The sequence below is a fragment of the Tarenaya hassleriana genome, unplaced genomic scaffold (assembly GCF_000463585.1).
Source record: "Tarenaya hassleriana unplaced genomic scaffold, ASM46358v1 Cleome24, whole genome shotgun sequence".
Lineage (NCBI taxonomy): Eukaryota > Viridiplantae > Streptophyta > Magnoliopsida > Brassicales > Cleomaceae > Tarenaya > Tarenaya hassleriana.
In genome coordinates, this window is record NW_010965696.1 from 15,828 (window position 1) to 36,718 (window position 20,891).

General features: G+C 39.1%; 5 protein-coding genes and 1 long non-coding RNA gene across 7 annotated transcripts; 2 read left to right on the forward strand and 4 right to left on the reverse strand.

The window, feature by feature from the left end:
- The first annotated feature begins 354 nt into the window (after positions 1-354).
- Positions 355-3,051, forward strand: LOC104816053 (pentatricopeptide repeat-containing protein At3g26540-like). Its single transcript, XM_010544723.2, is given in 2 exon segments — positions 355-2,760; positions 2,762-3,051. Coding segments are annotated over 2 exon segments (2,271 nt in total). The 5' UTR covers positions 355-652; the 3' UTR covers positions 2,925-3,051.
- Positions 3,052-3,644: 593 nt separating this feature from the next.
- On the forward strand, positions 3,645-6,125 carry LOC104815523. The gene is made up of 4 exons (XM_010543940.1): positions 3,645-4,042; positions 4,787-5,231; positions 5,321-5,436; positions 5,510-6,125. The coding sequence occupies exons 1-4, from the start codon at positions 3,694-3,696 to the stop codon at positions 5,929-5,931; spliced, it is 1,332 nt and encodes a 443-aa protein (XP_010542242.1). The 5' UTR covers positions 3,645-3,693; the 3' UTR covers positions 5,932-6,125.
- A 77-nt stretch (positions 6,126-6,202) lies between these two features.
- Positions 6,203-9,093, reverse strand: LOC104815522 (acyl-coenzyme A thioesterase 13-like). Of its 2 annotated transcripts, XM_010543939.2 has the most exons (5): positions 8,826-9,093; positions 8,583-8,726; positions 6,968-7,215; positions 6,688-6,828; positions 6,203-6,384 (listed from the first exon to the last, which is right to left on the reverse strand). In XM_010543939.2, the coding sequence occupies exons 3-5, from the start codon at positions 7,127-7,129 to the stop codon at positions 6,229-6,231; spliced, it is 459 nt and encodes a 152-aa protein (XP_010542241.1). In that variant the 5' UTR covers positions 7,130-7,215; positions 8,583-8,726; positions 8,826-9,093; the 3' UTR covers positions 6,203-6,228. The 2 variants fall into 2 exon arrangements, with proteins under 2 accessions (XP_010542241.1, XP_010542240.1); XM_010543938.2 differs by lacking the exons at positions 6,203-6,384; positions 6,688-6,828; positions 6,968-7,215 and adding an exon at positions 7,713-7,982 and having other exon boundaries at positions 8,826-9,033.
- Positions 9,094-10,415: 1,322 nt separating this feature from the next.
- LOC104815524 (60S ribosomal protein L37-3-like) lies at positions 10,416-11,595 on the reverse strand. The gene is made up of 4 exons (XM_010543941.2): positions 11,486-11,595; positions 11,247-11,382; positions 10,798-10,899; positions 10,416-10,706 (listed from the first exon to the last, which is right to left on the reverse strand). The coding sequence occupies exons 1-4, from the start codon at positions 11,486-11,488 to the stop codon at positions 10,660-10,662; spliced, it is 288 nt and encodes a 95-aa protein (XP_010542243.1). The 5' UTR covers positions 11,489-11,595; the 3' UTR covers positions 10,416-10,659.
- A 719-nt stretch (positions 11,596-12,314) lies between these two features.
- Positions 12,315-16,632, reverse strand: LOC104815525 (kinesin-like protein KIN-13B). Its single transcript, XM_010543942.2, has 12 exons — positions 16,269-16,632; positions 15,811-16,017; positions 15,350-15,520; positions 15,088-15,189; positions 14,910-14,987; positions 14,705-14,786; positions 14,144-14,303; positions 13,753-14,055; positions 13,391-13,609; positions 12,977-13,319; positions 12,828-12,893; positions 12,315-12,762 (listed from the first exon to the last, which is right to left on the reverse strand). The coding sequence occupies exons 1-12, from the start codon at positions 16,404-16,406 to the stop codon at positions 12,586-12,588; spliced, it is 2,046 nt and encodes a 681-aa protein (XP_010542244.1). The 5' UTR covers positions 16,407-16,632; the 3' UTR covers positions 12,315-12,585.
- Positions 16,633-17,629: 997 nt separating this feature from the next.
- Positions 17,630-18,832, reverse strand: LOC104815526. The gene is made up of 4 exons (XR_772094.1): positions 18,674-18,832; positions 18,292-18,347; positions 17,955-17,996; positions 17,630-17,864 (listed from the first exon to the last, which is right to left on the reverse strand). It is a non-coding gene; the product is annotated as an uncharacterized LOC104815526 (long non-coding RNA).
- Positions 18,833-20,891: the final 2,059 nt, after the last annotated feature.

A 20,891-nucleotide genomic window follows, 5' to 3' on the forward strand; every position in this document is an offset into this window, starting at 1 on the left:
AAATATTCAATGAGATTCGGTGTCGAACCATATATATATATATATAAAGCTACATTTAAGATTAATTATTTAGTTACTAGCTTTCAATACGTTTTTCTATATGGATCAACAAAAATCAAATCAGTTTACCAAAAGAGCACTCTATTCCAAATTTCCAAACTTCATCCATCCGAAATTAATGTAAAAAATGGAATACATTTTCCGAAGGAAAAAGAATGATAGGCCCATGGGCCTATGAAATATTTGGGGCCGAAATGGGCCTTTCTCTTACAAGCTCTGCTTCTGTATCGAAACCTATAAACGACAGCGTTTTCATATTTCCCCATTGATGTTGTCATGACTCATGACGTTCCATGCTTCACTTTGGCAACACGTACATCATCACCTCTCAATTCAAGCGTGCGACTTTGGCAGGAAGCGTTCATGCACTGTTGGTGGACTAATCCACAGTACTTTTCTGGGCAGTCTCGGTCTGAAGGATAACCTGAAATCCGGGTCGATGCATGCTTTGGAAGTGTTTGACGATATTCCCGACCAGAGCACCGTATCGTAGAATGTCTGTTTGAAGGGTTTGCTCAATGATGGTGTTTATGGCCGCGCCCTGATTGTGTTTGGCGAAATGCCCTGAAGAAATGTTGGCCCCTGGAACACGATGATATGGAGCTTCACTAAGTTCTTTGTTTCTTTCGGAAACACCCACCGGGAAAAAAATGGCTTTCTTCGACGCAACTTAACCCACAAGCCCCTGATCGAGACCCGACCCAGACCTGCCCAGTCCGTGACCCACCAAATCCTTGCCCATCTTCAATCCGATCGTCTCTCGAAAGCCGTCTCGGTCCTCTTCGCCTCTCTCGAACCTGTAGAGTACTCGCTCTACGAGCGTCTTTTCCGTCTCTGTTCTGAAAAAACCGCTATTGTTGAAGCTCGTAAGGTGGAGTCGCACTTGGTGACTTTCTCTCCGTTTCCTCCGGTTTTCCTCTTGAACAGAGCCATAGAGACTTATGGGAAGTGTGGGAACGTGGATGATGCCCGAGAACTGTTTGAGCAAATGCCTGAACGAGATGGTGGGTCTTGGAACGCTGTGATTACTGCTTGTGCGCAAAATGGAGTTTCGGATGAGGTGTTTCGTATGTTTCGCAGGATGAATAGAGAAGGTATTCGGGGAAAGGAGAATACTTTTGCAAGTGTTTTGAGATCATGCGGTTTGATTTTGGATCTGGGTGTCTTGATGCAGCTACATGGGGCTGTTATAAAGAATGGATTTTCCGAGAATGTGATTTTGAAAACTGCAATTGTTGATATTTATGGGAAGTGCAAAGTTATTGGTGATGCAAGAAGAGTTTTCGATGAGATTAAAAGTCCAAGTGATGTTTCATGGAATGTGATTGTACGGCGGTATCTCGAGATAGGTTCTCCCAAGGAGGCGTTGAGAATCTTCTTCGAAATGTTAAAATTGAATGTCAGACCTTTGAATCACACGGTTTCTAATGCAATTGTAGCTTGTTCGAGATCCTTGGCCCTTGATGTCGGAACAGAGATCCACACTCTTGCTATCAAAATCAATTTTGAAGCAGACGGGATTGTTTCTACCTCTTTGTTTGATATGTATGCGAAATGTGGAAAATTGGAGTGTGCTCGTAGGGTATTTGACCAGACTCAATCGAAAGATTTGATATCTTGGACTTGTTTGATGTCAGGGTATGCAATGAGTGGCAAAATTCGAGAGGCAAGGCAGCTCTTTGATGAAATGCCCGACCGGAATGTAGTCTCATGGAACGCAATGCTCGGTGGATATGTGCGTGCTGGTGAATGGGACGAGGCACTTGATTTTCTCTATTTGATGCGGAAAGAAACTGACAACATTGGTGATGATGTCACAGTCGGGCTTGTTGTAAACGTCTGTTCAGGTCTTTCAGATGTTGAAATGGGGAAACAGCTACATGGTTTTATCTACCGACGTGGTTATGATTCCAATATATTCGTAGGCAATGCTCTTCTCAATATGTACGGGAGTTGTGGAGCCTTGCCAAGTGCCAACATATGGTTCCACCAAATGAGCGGATCAAGGGACGAGATTTCCTGGAATGCTCTATTGACTAGCTATGCTCGACTTGGTCGGAGTGAGCAAGCCATATCTTTCTTTGAAGGGATGCTAATGGAGGCAAAACCAAGCAAGTTTACATTCGCAACACTCCTAGCCGGGTGTGCAAACATTTCAACTCCGAAACTAGGTAAAGGAATACACGGGTTCTTGATTAGGAACGGATACGATATAGACACTGTGGTAGCCGGGGCTATGGTTGACATGTACTCCAAATGCCGATGCCTCGACTATGCCCTCCGGGTATTCAAAGAGGCAAATTTCCGGGATTTGGTTCTATGGAATACTATGATCCTTGGATGTATTCATAATGGCAGAAGCAGAGAGGTGGTTGAGTTGATCATGATGATGGAAGATGAAGGAATCAAACCAGACAATGTCACCATTCAAGGTATATTGCGAGCATGCATACACGAGGGCCATGTAGAAATGGGCCGACACTATTTCAATTCAATGAGCTCTAGATATCATGTAATACCTCAGGTGGAGCATTACCATTACATGGTCGAGCTCTACTGTAAGTATGGATGCATGGATGAGCTTGAGGATTTTCTTAGGGTGATGCCTTTCGATCCAACCTTACAAATGTTGGAAAAGATTTCCGATGCTTCCCTAGAATACGGGTTTTCTAGGTTAGGAAAATGGGCATCGGAACGACTCAAGGAATCATCGCATTCGGCCACCTGAAAGCCAGCCTCGAGCCGAGATTCATCATGTTGTGCTTTCACTGATGAACATTTCCGGGTATGTTGTGAAAGCAGCCGGATTTTGTAATATTAAGAATGGATATTTCGGGTTTTGGTTTTGGTTTGATTCGGTTTAAGAAAAATTATATATAAACCGGTTCCGGAGTGAAATCTAGGGATGCTTTAGGAGATGGGATTTTCTCTTTGCCATTGTATTCTTTAACTTGAGGAAATGAATAAAGGTCGCAATGTACATCTTTTGCTTCAGGTATGTATTATGTATGAATACGAATACATTTCAATGCACTCTGCTTATTTTCTGTTTTCGAAATTATCACAAATTTTTAAGTTTTTGTAAATATTTCATAAAAAAAATTAAGAGATTAAAGTATCTATGTATATGTATGGATGAAGGGTTTGGTTATATATATTTGTTTTTTAATAATGCGTCAATATGACGTGATAACAAATATCAAATCAGCGCTCCATCATTAAATCTCGTCAAATTTTAACAACAGTGTCATGAATTTAAAATATTTTGAAAAGTTGGTGTCATTTGAAAATTTCTAAATAATTGATATATTTAGTTTTTCAAAACGTAATGGTTGTTTTAGTTTTATTAAATACGTTATGGCTATTAATATGATTCAAACTTTAGGGTTTGTTTTATATTAGTAAAATAGAGGTTTAAATGTAATTAATTATCTTTTATACGGAATTGTATTTGGAACTTATTAAAAAATCGTTACTGACAAAATTGAATTTGGAGAGAAAACAAAATGCAAATAACGAGAGAGAGAGATTAATGTAATAATAAAAAAGATTAGGTGAAAATAAAAATTGGAGGGATGAACAACACTACTCGAGTCACTCTGGCACTCGCAGTCCCCGAAGACCCCAACCACGATGATCGATCGCCCCCTTTCCTCCCGTCGCTTTCCTCCGCCGCACTCTGACGCCGATGCCACCACCTCCGGTGACTCCACCATTGACGCGGACGTCTCCGCCGACGAGTCCAAGATTAAGCGCCCCCACATCTATCTCCTCGCCTCCAATCTCCTCTCTCGGATCGGCCATCAATGGTGGCCTTGCCTTATCCTCTGCCTCCTCCTCTTCATCCTTCTCTGCCTCACCTCCTTGGCCTTCCATTCTCACAGCTTCGTCTGCATCTCCCGCTTCGATCCGGTCGCTCGGGTCGGGTTCTTAGGTATTGACGGGCTCGAATCGGACTTCGGAGCCCTAGGTGTTCCTTGGTGTAAGCATCTTATATCTCTATCGTTGAGCTTTTGATCCATTTTGTCTTCGATCTCTTGCGTGGGTTTGTGCGCGGTATTTGTCGAATGAAATCTTGTAGTGACGTAGTGATTCCTTCTGGGTATGATTTGTTCGTAAATGCTCATGATGTGAACTACACTTGATCTGGGAATTTTCCGAATCTTTTCGAGTTTCAAGTCACATTGCCAATGCAACCTTGTGCTATTAATCTTTATCTTGTTGAATTCGTCACGATTATGCGTAATTATGCCCTCTGTAATTCCTTCAGATGAGTTGATATGCCCACTGTGCTGGATGACGAATCAACAGTTAGAAAGAATGTGAATTATATTTGGTGTTGTAGTATCCTATTGCACTGCGCCCTTCAAGTAGTTGGCTATTTGTTGTCAATCTTTGGACAGTGGTGGTTGCAATGTCGAGCTTGAACGGATCAGCATTTTTTCACTGTTGCTTTCTTACTGAAATTAGGAGAGAAGATGGACGCATATTTTACATAGTCGCCAGTCAGAACTCAGAAGGAAGTTGATTTGGACTTTTGAGCCTATTGTTTGCAGTACATGTAGTGCTTTGCTTTTGGATTTCGTTTGCAAGATTTCTGTTTTTCGTTCTTCTTGGTTTATCAATTTTCAGGGAGATTTCTGGGTCTTTTTTGGTTTTTGGACGGTATGCCTGAATGTAATGTTTATAGTATATGGACCTATTTAATTGTTTTCCTTGGCAAAAGGCAGATCGAAACATGGAAAAGAAGTTGAGTGGACATCAAAGGATTTACTGAAGGGTCTAGAAGAGTTTGTGCCGATATATGAAACGCGGCCGATACAGAACAACATGTATGGGATGGGTTTCGACCACAGCTTCGGTCTTTGGTTCATGGCCAGATGGCTGAAACCAGATTTGATGATTGAGAGTGGTGCTTTCAAGGGACATTCAACTTGGGTTCTGCGGCAAGCCATGCCAGATACACCAATTATTTCACTCTCACCCAGGCACCCCGAGAAGTACCTGAGAAAGGGGCCTGCTTATGTGGATGGAAACTGCACATACTTTGCAGGAAAGGATTTCGTTGATTTCGGAAGTGTTGCCTGGAAAAACGTGTTGAAAAAACATGGGGTAACGGACATCAGTCGGGTTCTCGTGTTTTTCGATGATCATCAGAATGAACTGAAAAGGTAATCTCAGATTGTTGTCACTCGAGACTTGTATGATATAAAGAGAGCCTTCTTATCCTATTTTCTTCTGCATATACAATGGAGAACAGATTGAAGCAGGCACTGAAGGCAGGTTTCAGACATCTGGTTTTTGAGGATAACTATGATACTGGAACAGGGGATCACTATTCGCTGAGACAGATATGTGACCAGTCATACATAAGAGGTGAGGTGGGTTCAATTTCTTAGTATCTTCAAATGTTTGAAACATGGCTTGAACTTATTCTTTTATGGTACAGGAGGTGGCCACAGCTGCTTCAAAGACAGCGATGAAGCCAGAATCAGAGCGAAGAGGAAGAAATTCTGGGAAAAAGCGGTAGACATAAAGGAGCTATGTGGAACAGGGGAAGCATGGTGGGGAGTCAGGGGAGAAATGAGGGACAACTTCAACCATAGCAACACACCCATCTCGCACGGACAACACTTCCAGAACAGCAGGTTCGCTGAATCGATTCTCGATGTGTACTGGGAGTTGCCCCCCGTGGCTGGACCTTCCTTGACCCATCAATCCCGGTACGACCCGGCTCGTGTCACTCCTCCTATCGTAGAAGATGGTCGATATCGTTTATTCCAACGGCTTGGTTTAGGTAGGCTCGATGTGTCGGTTTTCAATGGCTATACGCAGATGGTTTACGCTCAAATTTCGAAGCCCGGGTCTTAGGGATTGGACTGAACTGTGAGTTGATGACGAGTGTTTTGTTCTATTAGATTCAGATAATTCAAAATCTCGAATACCTAACCTAAACGTACCCCATTATGGGTAGTTTAAACAAGACTAGTTCCGAAATTTCATGTGGGAATATTCATAAACTTGATACACGGTTCATGTTTTTATACAGTTTTTATAGTATACAACTGGTTAGACCCATATAATTTCTTTTTCAATGTGAACTGAATAAATGATGTTACATATATATCCTTCATTTGATAGTAACACAAGAGGAAATGGTGACAAGTCCTAAAGCTTGCTTGGTGAAGGAACAAGACCGGCGGGTAGAGACCATAATTTAGCCAAAGCAATGAGTTCATGAGTCCCATGTCTCGTCGTCTTAACCTCAACCGATCTTAGATTTCCGTTTGTCCCGACAATCTTTGCTTCGATCTCAACTCTTTCCTGCCATCAAAGTATATTCACATTGTCAACAAGAAATTTAAGCAAAGAACGAAAAATACGAGATTTACGTATTCAATCACGGGTTTTATGATTACGAGTTTGTTGTTAGGATGATAAAAAAAATGTTCTCATCGTATCTATAGGCCGTAATTGCTCTAGTAAATGATAGATATGACCACATCTCCTATATGTACGTTTTATTTTTATAACAAAAACTCGGTTGTTCTAACGGATTATAGTGAAATAATTTAAATCCAATCGATTTTTAGATCATGTGATCGATCGATAAACTCAGGTTTGGACCTGGGATTTAGCCGAGGAGTAGTAAGAAATGGTAAGTTCCAAGGTTTTGCAATACTGTGAACCAAGCGTGAGCACTGCAACGGAGCCAACTACTTCCATGGCTGTCGTCATGGCTCCTACATGCCATTTCCCATCCCCATCCTTGATTCGGCCCATTACGAAACAATATACAAAAATCAGATTTAGATTCTTTGGTTACAAAAATTTCATTACAAATTGACCATATTATTCAATCTCATAAACGAAGCAAAAAAAAAAAAAAGAACAGAGGGAGACAAACGCAGGTAGAGATGGGGACGGCTAAAAGACAACGTAGGAGACCAGTCTCTGCATGGACGACTTCGATGCCCTCAAGATTTATGGAATACATCTCGTAACCTCCCAAACCTTTGCTTACATCCTCCAATGCCGACACCGCTTTCTCCACTGCTGTCTTCTCCATCTCTCCCTCCCTCTCTCTCTCTCTCTCTCTATATATATATATATATATATATATGTATAGATCTCGATCTCGAGTATAGCATCCATCTGTCGAAGACAAACGCATGTGGGCTTTATGGAGAGAAACGTATATATATATGGATCAAATAACATCCGTATATAAAAGCATGATTTTTTCCGAGGAATACGAGAGAAAGAGACTTTACAATCGTGAAGATTAGACAACGATTGCATCGTACGAAAAAAAAAGATAGACATCACGTGATCAATATCGACCATTTTCTTGTTTTTTTTTTTTAATATTTTGGTCTAATGGGTTTTGAACATGGGCTGATTGGAAGCACTTCGTGCTACCCAACCACCAAACCAATCCACTTGACTTAACCATTTTCTTGTTTGTAACCTTTCGAAAATTGCTAGGGAAAAACTCCTAAAAATTACCAAACTTGCAATTCAATGGAAACCGATAAGGGTATAAACAAGACGATAGCACGGGCGGCCACAACGATTCTTGTTCCAATCAAGATCCATTGATTATAACGAGGGCTCGTCGAATTTGCAAACACATATTTGGAAGCAGTATCTTCTGTAAATATAGTTCATGTTCATAAGGTTACGTGTGTATATATATATATATGTATATATCGATAATAGAGATATGAAATGGGTAAATATAAAGATCAAAGCTTGCTGAGAAACTCAGAAGCTTTGCTTGTGAGGTTGATGTTTAAGGGAGCCATCCAAAGTCTCCCCGTAGCCATCAAATCCCCATTGCCTCTTCTTCGAATTTCGACTTTGGCTGATTTCAATTCTCCATTCCTCCCTACCACTTTCCCTTCTATCTCTACTTCTTCCTGCGTTTTAGAGTTTCCCATTTTTTTTTATGTTTTTTAAAAAATAATTAATAAAGTGTTGAATAATGTCACCGTTACTAAAAAATATTCACCATATTCGAATAAATCAACAAACTAAACCAAAAGTTGTGATAATAAATAGACATGACCTTTATATAGAATCTTAGTTCTTTTCCCCCAATTTTGCTCATAAAATAAAAGAACAACGATTTTATAAAAAAAAAGAATACGATATTAAAATTATAAAAATGTGATAAGATAGTACTCCAAATCAAACTTTTATTAAAGTGCTTTATTTCTACCGAAAATTAAAAAAAAATGAGATAAAATATTGTATTATCCCCCAATCACGCCCAAGGTCCCCAATCATTTTTATTTTTGTCAAAGACTTTTTTCTAAAACCCGTTCCTAATTCCATTAATAATCGCACATCATAAAATTGAGATGTAACGAATAGGTTCGATATCTACGTTTTCGACATCTACGTACCCATAGAATTAAAAAATACGATCCGAAATATGAGCGAGTGTATATATATATATATATATATATATAGAGAGAGAGAGAGAGAGAGAGGAGGAGAAGAGAAGGAAGTCAAACATGAATCTTGGCCGTCGAAAGGAAGGAAGAGTTGCAATCAACGGTGGCGTGGGGTCTGCCGTCGTCGTAGGTGAACGTAGTGACGGGACCGATCGTGTCTATCATCGCCGCGATTGCTCCGACACTCCAGTTTCCCTCTCCGTCCTGACAACCACACAAACACATATATATATATGATGAATATCGAATAAAAGAAAAAAGATTGTGAAAATTCAAAAAAGAAAATAAAATTTGTTCTTTTACCAAGACGCGGTCAGTGATGCGGAGGTGACAGAGAACGATTCCTCGTCCGACATGGACGAGTTCCAGGCCATGCAGGAAGATGCTCTCTACGTGGCTCGCTCCTCTTCCTTGTGCTGCGTCTCGTAGATACTTCCTCGCTGTTCGGATGGCTTTATCTCCCTTTTCCATCTCCACTCTGCTTTTGCTAACGAGATACAGAACATATATATGTATATATATATATATAAATCAGAAAGTTATTTTTTTAAAAACTATACTTGTGAAAGCCGTTTAAATCGTTTTCTCCTTGGTCCTTTTTTTTAAAAAAATAATTTTAGTTGAGATAAATGATAACTGTTAGAAATAATGTTAAATTTTTTTATATCAAAAACTATTTTCTCAATTTATGCGTGTAATCCTTGTCATCCAATTTGATGGAGTTGCACGGCTCTAGAACCGATTGAATCGATTAAGATTGTCAACATTTTCGATATTACCATTGAACCCAATTAATAATGGATTTAGTGAAGGATAAGCAGTTAAGCACGCAATGAAAGACTCTAGATTATATATTGAAATATAACGTTTTGTACGTTCGAAACGTGTAAAGAATATTCAACATGTCAGAAAATTACAATAGCGTAATTTATTTTTTCCTTACATAATTCCATTCAACTTATAAAATCAAGAAAATTAGTTGATAAAATATTAAATAGCTTCAACATTTCAAACAACAAAACAATCCGGTCCTTCCCTCGAAACTTTGAATTGTTTTAGTAAATACTAAACGAGGTTAGAAAAAAAAATGCAAAATCTGTAAAAATTGACAAATTAAAAGTTTGGGATTTTGCGGTTTGGAATCCATTTCGTTTTTTTTTAAACTAAACTTTTTAAGAGAGTAGTGATTAAGACTAGGGATGTCAAACGAGTCGAATCGGATCCGATCGGACAACCGCATTTCGAGCCAGCTCATTTTCAGCTCAGTTTGTTAAACCCGTTTTTATTTGGATAAGAAAATTCCTGACTCAGTCCAAGTCGCTTAGCTCACGAGCGACTTATATTTTTTTAATACCTAAAAAACCATATCAAATTATACAAAAACATATCCAAATGATACATCAATATAAAAACAATATAACAATACATCAAATTATTTTCGGATCCTAATCCATCCATATACAATCAGATCCTAATTCATGTACAAAAAACCATCTTCAGATCTTAATCCATGTATAAAAAAATTATTTCCAAATCAAAATATCATACCAAACAATATCAACACTTTCAAGTTTCAACGTAAAAATTTTTTTTTTTTCACTCCAACTCCCGAGCCAGCTCGCAAGCCAATCGAACTAGCTCGTTTGGGTTCAGCTCGTGGCGAGCTAGCTCACTCAGCCCATTTTTATTTGGGTTCAGATATTCTTGGCTCGACTCGGTAAAAAAAGGAGCCAATCGCGAGCTGGCTCGTGAACTCGGCTCGTTTTGACATCCCTAATTAAGAGTAAGGGTGTAAAACGAATTGGTACGACTCGGTCCAGACCTACATCTACCACAACATATTTACATTAAAACTAAGAACATGTATCAAGACTTGAAGCAAATAATCTCAAATTCATAAACCGGGCAACTTATGACAGATCCCTGTAGAAAGATTTCTATTGACTTTACCTGAAGATGCCAAATTTCCAATCTGCAGGTGATTAAGCCACATGGGATGAACCCGACAGGAGAAGAAATCTTTGTTTTTTTGGCAAAACACAAACGTACAGAAGGCCTTCTAAAGGTAGTAGTAATTCCATCCATGTCCAAAAGCTTTGAAGTGGACAAAAAAAACATAAAAAGATACTTCAATGGCTTAGGCCGATGAGGTTGCTGACTTGTTCCTTGGCTTGGCTTCAGTGCCTAAGAACAATACAAATGTAAGAGGAGCATAAGCCCTTGTGTAACGAGGAGAAAACTTGACAAGATTATCATCATGTAACAATCGAAGTACCTTCTCTGAAACCGGTCTTGAACCTGCGAGGAACATGGCGGAGATACCTCATTCTTCCTGTGCCAGTCGTCTTCCTCCTGATGGCCTTCACACTCCAGTTGTCTGCAGAAAAAAAAACCATACCCATATATCTTACTGCACATAACTTTACACACTAAGTGACATTACTGCAATAGAAGCTAGAAGATAATTGTCGGAAAAACTCCAACTTTGGCCGGATCTCTGAAGAGATGAGACTTAGGTCGTGCAATCGAGCTTAAACTAATAAACACAAGCGCAATCAATGAGATTGCTTCATTTCTCCCCAAGGAAAAGCACATCTGAGAGAGAATCGACCAAATCACTACACAGATGTCATTTAGCAACTGAACCAGGATTTTCATACACAGACACGCACATGGACAGAGACAGAGACAGAGAGATAGAGAGAGAGAGAGAGAGAGACGTACACGTCCTCTTGCGAGCGGCGGGGAAGGCGCAAGCAGAGCAGCGGCTCTTCTGAATGTGAAAGCTGCGGCGTCCACACCTCACACAGAGAGTGTGAGTCTTGTTCCTCCTCTTTCCAAAGCTTCCCGTTCCTTTACCCTGACATCCCCAATTCCCCGCGTCACAGACATTGAAATTCAGATGAGAAATTCAATCGATCCAAAGAAGCTAAGATCGAGGAAGAGAAGGAGAGATCACCAACCATTGCAGCCGACGCAAGAAAGAAAAAACCCTAGATTCCGGCGTTTAAATGAAGAAGCTGAATCTCAGTATGTGAGAGAAGGTAGGGTTTCGTTTCTAGGGTTGAAACTTGAAAAGAGTCGCATGGGCCGAATAACATAGCCCACCATAGCACGTGGAAAATCTATACTGTGCTTATATACTAATCTAACAGAGAGAATGGAAATAATTTTTTTTTAAGGATAATAAATTAATTTTAATAATTTGTATAGATATTTGAAAATTTTAAAATTAAAAAATACGGATACGAAAAGATCATGACTAATTTAATATCATTTTTCCCTTTTTTATAAAATGAATATTTTATTTATGAAAAAATCACATCAAAATTCATAAATTTGTCAAAAACAAATCCAATTAAAAAGTTGATAATACGATACGGATATAGAGAATGCCCTCAACGTGGAGTGAGGCACTTCGTTACTATTCTCGTCAGAGAAGCAAAGATGATAATTTTTATGCATTTACATAAAAAAAATGAAATTTGGAATCCAGAATCGATGCATTTAATCAGAAATCTGATAGTTTCTGATGGTATTTGTATCCGATTGCGATCAATTTTGAGACAAAACACCAGAAAGCATGGTATACGATGCCATTGAAGATGGGAAAACCCCAGGTCACGTGGTTGGAAGCATGAGGAGGCGCCCACGAGGTGGGGGGTTCGATCCCTCATCGTCTCACTTCCTACGTGTGCGTGGGCTTGGGGTTTTTTCAGATCCGCGATGAAAATCCGGTCCGAAGGGTTGTAGGATAGGGTTCCCCAGTGTTATCAAAAAAAAAAGATGCCATTGAAGACTCTGACACAGCTCACTCATAAACACGATCAAGTACACAGAAGTATATCACACTGTTCTTCATAAGAAATCAGAAATGCAGAGCCATAGCATACCTTTACATAAGAAATTCCCCTTCTTTGATACTTTTCTGTAGGTTCTCACAAGGGGAAAACAGATCAATGGATAGGAAAGACCGGTGAGAGGTCACTCCAACCAGTAGCCAAACCATCCAAACCTAAACCCTTTTTTCTCGAGACAGCCGAACCAGGGATTTCGGACACCATTAGTTAGCAGTAGAGACCAGCACATTGTGCTCCCTGAGGCGTTTCTGGAAATGGGAGAGACGGTTCTGTAGTTGGAGAATACCAGCCGCCTTCTGAGAGAGAATGGCGTTCAGTCTCGAAACGTAGCCATCCAGCTGGTTCCCTGGTTGGTCTGCCTCAACCAGCAAGTTCATCTCCTGCAAATGTCATTCAAATTATATATATACCGACAAAAGGTTGACAAGAAGAGACTTATCATTACCTCCTTCACTATATTCATGGTCTCTTCGACTTGTTTACGGTGTGCATTCACAAGCTCTTCTTCTTCCTGCGGAAGCGCACGAGGCAGGTTTCATGGGCATATAGTTCTCAGTATAGATATTGAAGGAAGACACTTGTATTGACTATCACCTGCAGAAGTGCATTTAGATCATCGTCGGGGGTCTTCTTCATATCAGGTTTTGGCATGTCCCTGAACTTCATCTGAATGTTAGGTTTCTGCATTCTGTCCTGTGTCGGACCGTTATAGTATGGATCCAGCTTCCCGTTTTTCTTAAACATTTGTTTCTCTTGCTCGTAATCCGATGCATCAAAATCGTCATTTTCATCAGCCCATGTGTCATTCACATCATCGTCAAAGTTAGATGGGGTAGGAAGTGCCAAATCCAGGGGGACGTTTGTTGACTCCCTTAGGTTTATGGTTGAAGAAGATACGTCCTTCTTCGAGTTATTTCCTTTCGAGAGACTCTTCACCCTGCGATGCAGTTTTTACAGATTACTCGAACTTTATGAGAAATAGAGAAACAACTATAATGGTTAACAAACCTGTCAGCGTATCTCAAGGTGTTAAGGGTGTGCTCACACGATCCAGAGCTCGGAGATATGCAAGATATCATGACAGTGCGTGAATTTCCCATGAACGAGTCCCTAAGAACCTCAGTTAACTTGCTGCCTCTAAAAGGGATGTGATTTTGATCGTTATCTAGAGCTCTGATGCACTCCTTTAAGGCAAGTAAGCTCTTATTAATCTCTGCTCCTTCCAATCTGCATCATATGATAAGAACACCAATAACTTATCAACTAGTCCAAAACAAGTATTGATACGCATCAACTTCTGTGTAAAGAATAGAGAGCATACACCATTACTGGATTATCAGGTACCAAATGAGAGATTGCAGAAGTTCTACCTAGTTTGCTTGTCATTGTCAGTTGTATCTGCACCACGTTCACTTCCAGCTAGATCAATAAAGGAAAGCTTGCCAACAAGACGAGGAGGCTTTGACTGGCTTCCCTCTACTGGTTTTTTTATGGCAAGCTGAAGTATAGCATGTGAACGAGATGATTCCTCATTTGCACCAGTTGTACCGGTACTTCTTGTCGCACTTCCTTTCTCAATAAGATCCTTAATCGTCTCTGTATCTGACACTCTGTACTCTTGCAAACCCACAATGCAAACTTGCTGTTTGCCATCCTCTCTCATGCACAGCTTCCTACAGATATGGAGAGATTGATACTCAGCTGTGTATATAGGCATTGCAGTGAGGATAACAAAACAAAATGGAAGATTTTGTAACGTACTTCCTGTCGCTAAGGAGATCAAATAACTTTCCACCATATATCTCAAAGAAGCTGACAAACAACTGTAACCCTTGGTTCCTGTATGTGTGGTGCATTAACCTTAGTATGTCCCTTGAAGCTTTAAGAGGTAACGGTTTCATAGTATAGGTTTTACCACTACCTGGAAAGCAAAATAAAACAAGGAGGGTTCAGGTGTTATACGAATCATTCTCCCCAGATCTTTACAGCATATAACAAAGTCCAGATCATGCTAGCTGAAAACACAACTTCCTGGGTAGCGAAAATGGGCACATGACTTAATGCCACGGTGACGTTCCTCGTTTCTGGTCTACAATAGATTAATAATCACAATCATACAATTTCTTTCTTAAACATGAAGGTAGAGACAACATGGAAGCAAAAAGATTGAGTATATAAAATCATAAGTAACTATGTTACGGGAATAGGAATTCAAGTCAAATATTTATAGATGGTAGGATTAGAGGTGTGGATATCGGCTTCCTATTCAGAACTTCCAGAAAGTAGCCTTGTTGATTCATGGCTTTCAAGATAAAGACCTACCCGTCTGCCCATATGCAAAGCACGTGGCTTTGGTATGCTGAAAAATGAGAGGGACTATAGGCTCAACAGTCTCATGATAAACCTACAGAAAGTGGCATATAATCTGAGAAACAATCATCACACAAATGTACGTTAAGGTTCATAATTACCATTTACATTTAAAATCTTTCCGTAGAGTTGAATTGCCTTTCAGCAGTAGACTCACCTCATCATTTGAGACCTCCTCATTTAGCACGGAATCAAAAACGAATTGATGCTTTTCAACATAAGATGTTAAGTCAACCTGCAAAAGTGTAAGTCTGCCTCAGTCAATCTCTCACTGAAGAACAATACTTTAAAACGGTACATTTTGGATTGCAGTAACTGAACAACCCGCAACTGACCTTAAGTTTAGTCTCATAAACTGCTAAAGTATTTGAATTTGTTTCAACGATGTCTTCCTCATTCTTCACTGATTCCTTTTTGTTAAGTGGCCTCTTACGTACCTGCTCTCAACCAATCAAGGGACATTGTGTCACGGACAATATATAGATAATGCCTTCATATTTACTGGGCACAGAAATCACTTCATTCAGGGAGGAAAACCAAGCAATTTCTTACAAGAGCACAATGTACAGAAAGAAAAGGAAGGGGAAGAAAACATACAACAACTTTAATCTTTGCAACAGAATTCATCCTTTCTTTCTCGACAGCAAAATTTTCTGCCAACCCACTGCTCCTGCCAGGCTGTCTGTTGTAGTTTTCAGAGTCATCAAAGCAACAGCCTCGATTGGGATTGAAAATGGAGGGACCATCTAATTGGCTAGAGACAGGAATCTGCTCATAAAGACATGTTTCAAAGATATTTTTGGCACATTTCAGCAAATTTCTTCTACTTTTTAAACCATGACACTGTAAACAGATAAACGATCATATATATCCATTATGGTATATTATTCTTTATCTTTCGTTTTCCCCTTGCCAGATTGGTTCAATCAACGGGAAAAAATGTGGCTTCTGGAGATTAAAAACTGTTCTAGAATTTACAGATTCCATACCAACATTCAAATAACATCAAACCAGGAAGTATATGTGTAACTCTTAAAGGAAATTTTAAGACCACCCACCTCGGGAAGAAGCTCAGTATCAAAAGAATGGAGATCTAAGAGCCCTGGACTAAACTCAGATTCATCTGTGTTCTTTCTCTGGCTTGATGGCCGTGAACTATACTGAGGGGTAGTGGGTTCCCCATAGAACTCATTCCCACCATTAAACCCCCTCTGGCCGTTACTGTATCCTCTTGTTGCTTGGTGACCGCCATAGTATCCATAATCCTGTTTTCAGATCCTACCATTAGTTTTGAAAAATCAAATGAACTTCAATAACAGACATCTTAAATTTTTCAATTGAACGACATCTAGGTAGATAAAAGTTTCAAATTGGCCCCGACAACCCTCATTGAGCAAATGCAAACGAAATTCAACATCCTGCTCCAGAACCAACAGCAAAAACCCAGAACGAAAACAAGTTCATCGCACTATATCTCGAGCGAAACAGATAAAGAAATAAGGGAAAAAGGAATTACATTTCCAGACGAAGACTGCAAGTGCTGGAGACCGGTGGACTGAAGCCATCGGCCATTGGAGGAGGCACCATCGAGGAAGTTGTTGGAGAGCTGCCTGTGGTGGTGAACCGCCGCCCCAGATCTCTGCATCCCGTTCATCTCTTCCACCAAAATGCCGATCCCAAGCCACTCCTCTAGCTCGAATTGGGGCTCCAAATCGTACCCTAATCGGATCTTCAGCCACAACCGGTCTACTCTCTCTCTCTCTCTCTCTCTCTCTCTGTCTCTCTCCACAAGTTCAAATTAAAGCACTAAGTTTCTCTCTGCCTCTCTCTCTTACGCTCCCTTAAACCCCTACACGTAGTGAGGGATTAGAGAGAAGAGAAGGTTCCTCCTTTAATTTTGAAAGTTTAAAAAACAAAATTCAAATAATTTAGAAATTATAAATGTGTTCGTCAAACTTTATATTTATTCTATTTTATTTATTTTGCGTATTTAAATATTATATGTTTGAAAAAAATGGAATGCACGTTGAGTTTTGAAGCAACGTTAAGCACGTGAGAAGGAGGGTGCACCAATATGACGCAGTATCGTCCGTGATGATGTCACTCCCACATAATGGGCCCTCTGTTTGTCCACGTGTCTGCTATCGCACGGCTGTTATTGGATGACGTGTCAGGAGAGTGAAGAAATCCGACATAGATGTTACAACGTTGGCTCCTTGCAGACGATGGAACCCAACAGAATGTGTCATCTAATACTCTCGAAAAACTTTGAAAACAAATTGTAATTATCAGTCAGTGCCTATTTGATTAGTAGCAATTTTAGAAGAATGATTAATACCCTAAAAAAACTTCAGAATAATGACCGTTCAACTTGCACATTTACAAAATCAAAATCTTTTATTGGGTTCAACTATTACGTATTTGGATGGGTCACCCCTAGTTTAAGTGCCCAATCCTAGAAAGAATCGAGAATCAACATACCATCATAGCCATGAATTCTTCCACAGAGAGTCACCGACTCGGCTTCTGCCATGTTCGGACCTCTGTCTTTAGACACCTATGGATTCAGGTGGTGCAGCTCGTGGCGGGAGGAGGAGGATTATGAATACCAAGAACATGAACAAATGCGTGAAAGCATCATATCCCCCCCCCCTTGAGACCTCCTCATTTAGCACGGAATCAAAAACGAATTGATGCTTTTCAACATAAGATGTTAAGTCAACCTGCAAAAGTGTAAGTCTGCCTCAGTCAATCTCTCACTGAAGAACAATACTTTAAAACGGTACATTTTGGATTGCAGTAACTGAACAACCCGCAACTGACCTTAAGTTTAGTCTCATAAACTGCTAAAGTATTTGAATTTGTTTCAACGATGTCAGATTCATTCCCATTTCGAGAACAATAGATCGAAATTGTAAGGTATTACATGTCCAACAAAGGATATATAATCTATATAGATAGATCGAGAGATAGATGGCATAACTTGGGGAGCGGATAAAGCGGTTTTCCTAAGAAAGAGGAACATGGTTTATTCTTACTTCTTTCCACTCTTCTTAAGCCCAGCTCCTCCGATTGCACCCTTTTGCGCCTTGGCCCTCAGCTCTTTAAGCGCCTGCTCTCATCACCATCACACCGTAATCAACATTAAACCACTCTCTCCTCTTACGATTTTTTTTCAATTATAAGTCAAACCAAATCTTACCTTCTCTTCTTCCTTCTTCTTCTGGAGGTTCTCTAGATCATGCTGCATAAACCAGATATCATTATTATCATCACCATCATCATATCGATCAATAAAAACGTCCAAAGAAAAACCAAGCAGGGTGCACAATGCAACAATTTCAGCAGGAGACTCAACACAACAAACATAGTTTCAATTGGAAGTAGGACTAAAGTTTCATACTTCACAATAGTTTCAATTATCTCACCGACCGAACTACATAAGGTTGTATAGACTCCAAGTTACATAAATTTAACAAGACTAAACCAGCAAAAAAAATCAATAAATCCTAATCAAAGAGTTGAAACAGAGATCTTACCTCATCGTACTCTTTCTTCCCCCCCTTGGGTTGCTTCAAGGGTTTCAATTTTCCTCCTACAAAAACCAAAGAGACATGGATTCGTTCAGGCACAAACAGCAGATCAGGCAAAGCTCTCGAACTTCTTGTCTTACACCAAACCAGAGTTAAAACGTAAGGTCCGGCTCAAAGAGTTACCCAGAGCAAACAAGATCAACCAATGAATTCAAAAGATTGATTTCGAAACAACGCACACATCAATCGATTGCTTCAAAAACTTCGAATTCAAATAGCGATAAGATCAACCGGACGATTCGAACCAGAACGATGTATCCAGGTTTAGATTTTTTCACCGATACAGGAAATCTTTCCTGACCCCGTCTTAGAGCTGAGAGAAACATACCTTGCTTGGACGACATGGCTGAATTCTAGGGTTAGGGTTAGACCTGGAGCTCAAAGTCGATAACAGAGGCACCTTTCCAAGCCCTAACCTTTTGTTTTTTTTAATTACCGATGTTTTTTTTTTTGATAAACAGGACCCGACTACATCTATTATCGATGTTTTTGTCAATACAAGGGAACATATGTATATATATTATAACCAATAAATCCACGCGCTTAGCGCGTGAATATCCGGACGTCTACGGTAGCCGAGACCCGCGAGTTTTCGATTACCTGAACACGTATATACACGGGATACAACCACTGGAGAGTGCCGTGGTTAAGAACTTGGATTGTGGGTTTAGATTTTTCCAAACATCGCGGATACTTGTGTACGAGTAAAATTGCGACTATATCCTACCTATTTTAATATATTTGCAATCATTATAAGATCTATTTATGTAAAATTACCGATATATAATAAAATCAACAAAATTTTTAAAACTTCTCTAGGTTTGGGTATCTGGGGATATAGAAACCCCGGACAACAGATTTCGTGAGATTAAAATTGAGAAAACAAAATTGAATCTATATATATAAAAGTTGGATTTGGAGGAATATGGTGAGGACACCTAGGATCCAACTCATCATCTATGTGTCATTTTATTTTTAATTTTTATTTATCATTTAATAATTTATTAGCTACATAAATTTGATCAATGAATAGGAAAAAAACGTCTACTCTACACACGCATATATACATTACATATAATACAATAATGGTTGTAATAAAACAAGAAATAAATAGTAAAAGGAGTGGAGTTAAATGTATCTCCATTTTTTTTTGGGTTAACTACCTTTATATTTTAAAGGTAACGTAATGGAAAATGAGGGACTTTTCATTGGTTTATAAATAAAAGATAAAATCTTATAGTTAAATAATAAAAACAAATATAAATAAATGTTGGGAAAATCATTAATTAGTCCACTAATAAAATGAAAATATCATTACCCTATCTCATATCTTAGGTGGTATTTTGTTCAATTTTCCTTTGTTATAATTAAAAATTATAATTTCATATTTCATTAAATAACAAAATAAAATCAACATAATATTATAATAATATATTTGGAGTATATACAGAAATTTAATTTTTCTTTAAAATTTAAATGCAATTTAATTTTTCTTTAAAATTTAAATGCTTATATTTAATGAATAAAATATTTAAAAAATAAACCAAAACGTATGGTGCCCAACTCCAACGTCGTATCCATTACCTGTATTCATTAGTCCTTAATAACCACATTAATTATTTATTTTTTTCTAAATACTTTTCCTTGGTGTATTTTTGTTTTGTTATAGTCTATATAAACCCATCGATGGCTTCTTCATCGTGGTCACACACCCAAAAAGCCGAACCGACGCAGAAGCCTCCGCCATGGAATTTGACGAGAAGAGGAAGAATAAGCTCACTGGAAAAAGCAATTGATGGAAAAAAATCACTTTTTTCTTCCAACATGTATATATATATATATATGTGTGTAGCAATCGACTATATGTTTTATTATAGAGAAAATCTATATATTATAGACCCATGATATATTTGTATCTTCATATTGCGTTATCTCTCTTCTTGCTTTCCACGACACGAGCGAGAACAACAGCAGCAGCAGGTTCGGTCATCTATGGAGCGATCACAACAAGCGTTCTGCGTTTGCGTCTCCGTTACCGAAAGGTGGGCACAGGGATGAAGGAGAAGATGATGGTATATTCTTACTGGAGAAGCCCATGCGTCCATCGTGTTCAAATCCCTCTCAATTTGAAAGGTTTACATCTTAAATTTCGGTTTCTGTTGCGTTCGTAGTTTCGATCGTTTCATTTTTCGGTGCATTTCATACTCAAAAGACTTGATTTTCATGTCAATCAATGAATAGAATACGTAGCGCATCATGTGTATATGTCTGAATATGTTTGGTTGTATATATACATATATATGTAAGAGTACATATGTGATTTAACCATAATATTTGTATTTCAGTGGAATTTTCAGCATTGGTTAATTTAGTTGAATAAGTGCAGCGTCGCGGTAGTACATGAACTATCGCTGTCGTATGATTTTGGCTTCACGGTCCGAGAGACGGCCATGGGAGATGAGGAGAGAGAATGAGAGAGGCCCGCGAAGATTATGAGGATGAAAGGAGATGGAGAGGTGGATGATGAGCTAGGTATGGTATTCTGG

Coding starts and splice junctions, on each gene's coding strand:
- LOC104815523 (XM_010543940.1), top strand. CDS start 3,694: ATGATCGATCGCCCCCTTTCCTCCCGTCGCTTTCCTCCGCCGCACTCT. Junction 4,043..4,786: donor AGCCCTAGGTGTTCCTTGGT/GTAAGCATCTTA, acceptor CCTTGGCAAAAG/GCAGATCGAAACATGGAAAA. Junction 5,437..5,509: donor TGACCAGTCATACATAAGAG/GTGAGGTGGGTT, acceptor TTTATGGTACAG/GAGGTGGCCACAGCTGCTTC.
- LOC104815522 (XM_010543938.2), bottom strand. CDS start 8,993: ATGGAAAAGGGAGATAAAGCCATCCGAACAGCGAGGAAGTATCTACGA. Junction 8,727..8,825: donor GCATCACTGACCGCGTCTTG/GTAAAAGAACAA, acceptor TGTGGTTGTCAG/GACGGAGAGGGAAACTGGAG. Junction 7,983..8,582: donor TTTCGACGGCCAAGATTCAT/GTTTGACTTCCT, acceptor TCTAAAACGCAG/GAAGAAGTAGAGATAGAAGG.
- LOC104815524 (XM_010543941.2), bottom strand. Junction 10,900..11,246: donor CGCCGCTCGCAAGAGGACGT/GTACGTCTCTCT, acceptor TTTTTTCTGCAG/ACAACTGGAGTGTGAAGGCC. Junction 10,707..10,797: donor CAAGACCGGTTTCAGAGAAG/GTACTTCGATTG, acceptor TATTGTTCTTAG/GCACTGAAGCCAAGCCAAGG.
- LOC104815525 (XM_010543942.2), bottom strand. CDS start 16,406: ATGAACGGGATGCAGAGATCTGGGGCGGCGGTTCACCACCACAGGCAG. Junction 14,988..15,087: donor TTTATGAGACTAAACTTAAG/GTCAGTTGCGGG, acceptor ACACTTTTGCAG/GTTGACTTAACATCTTATGT. Junction 12,894..12,976: donor ATCTAAATGCACTTCTGCAG/GTGATAGTCAAT, acceptor GCGCTTCCGCAG/GAAGAAGAAGAGCTTGTGAA.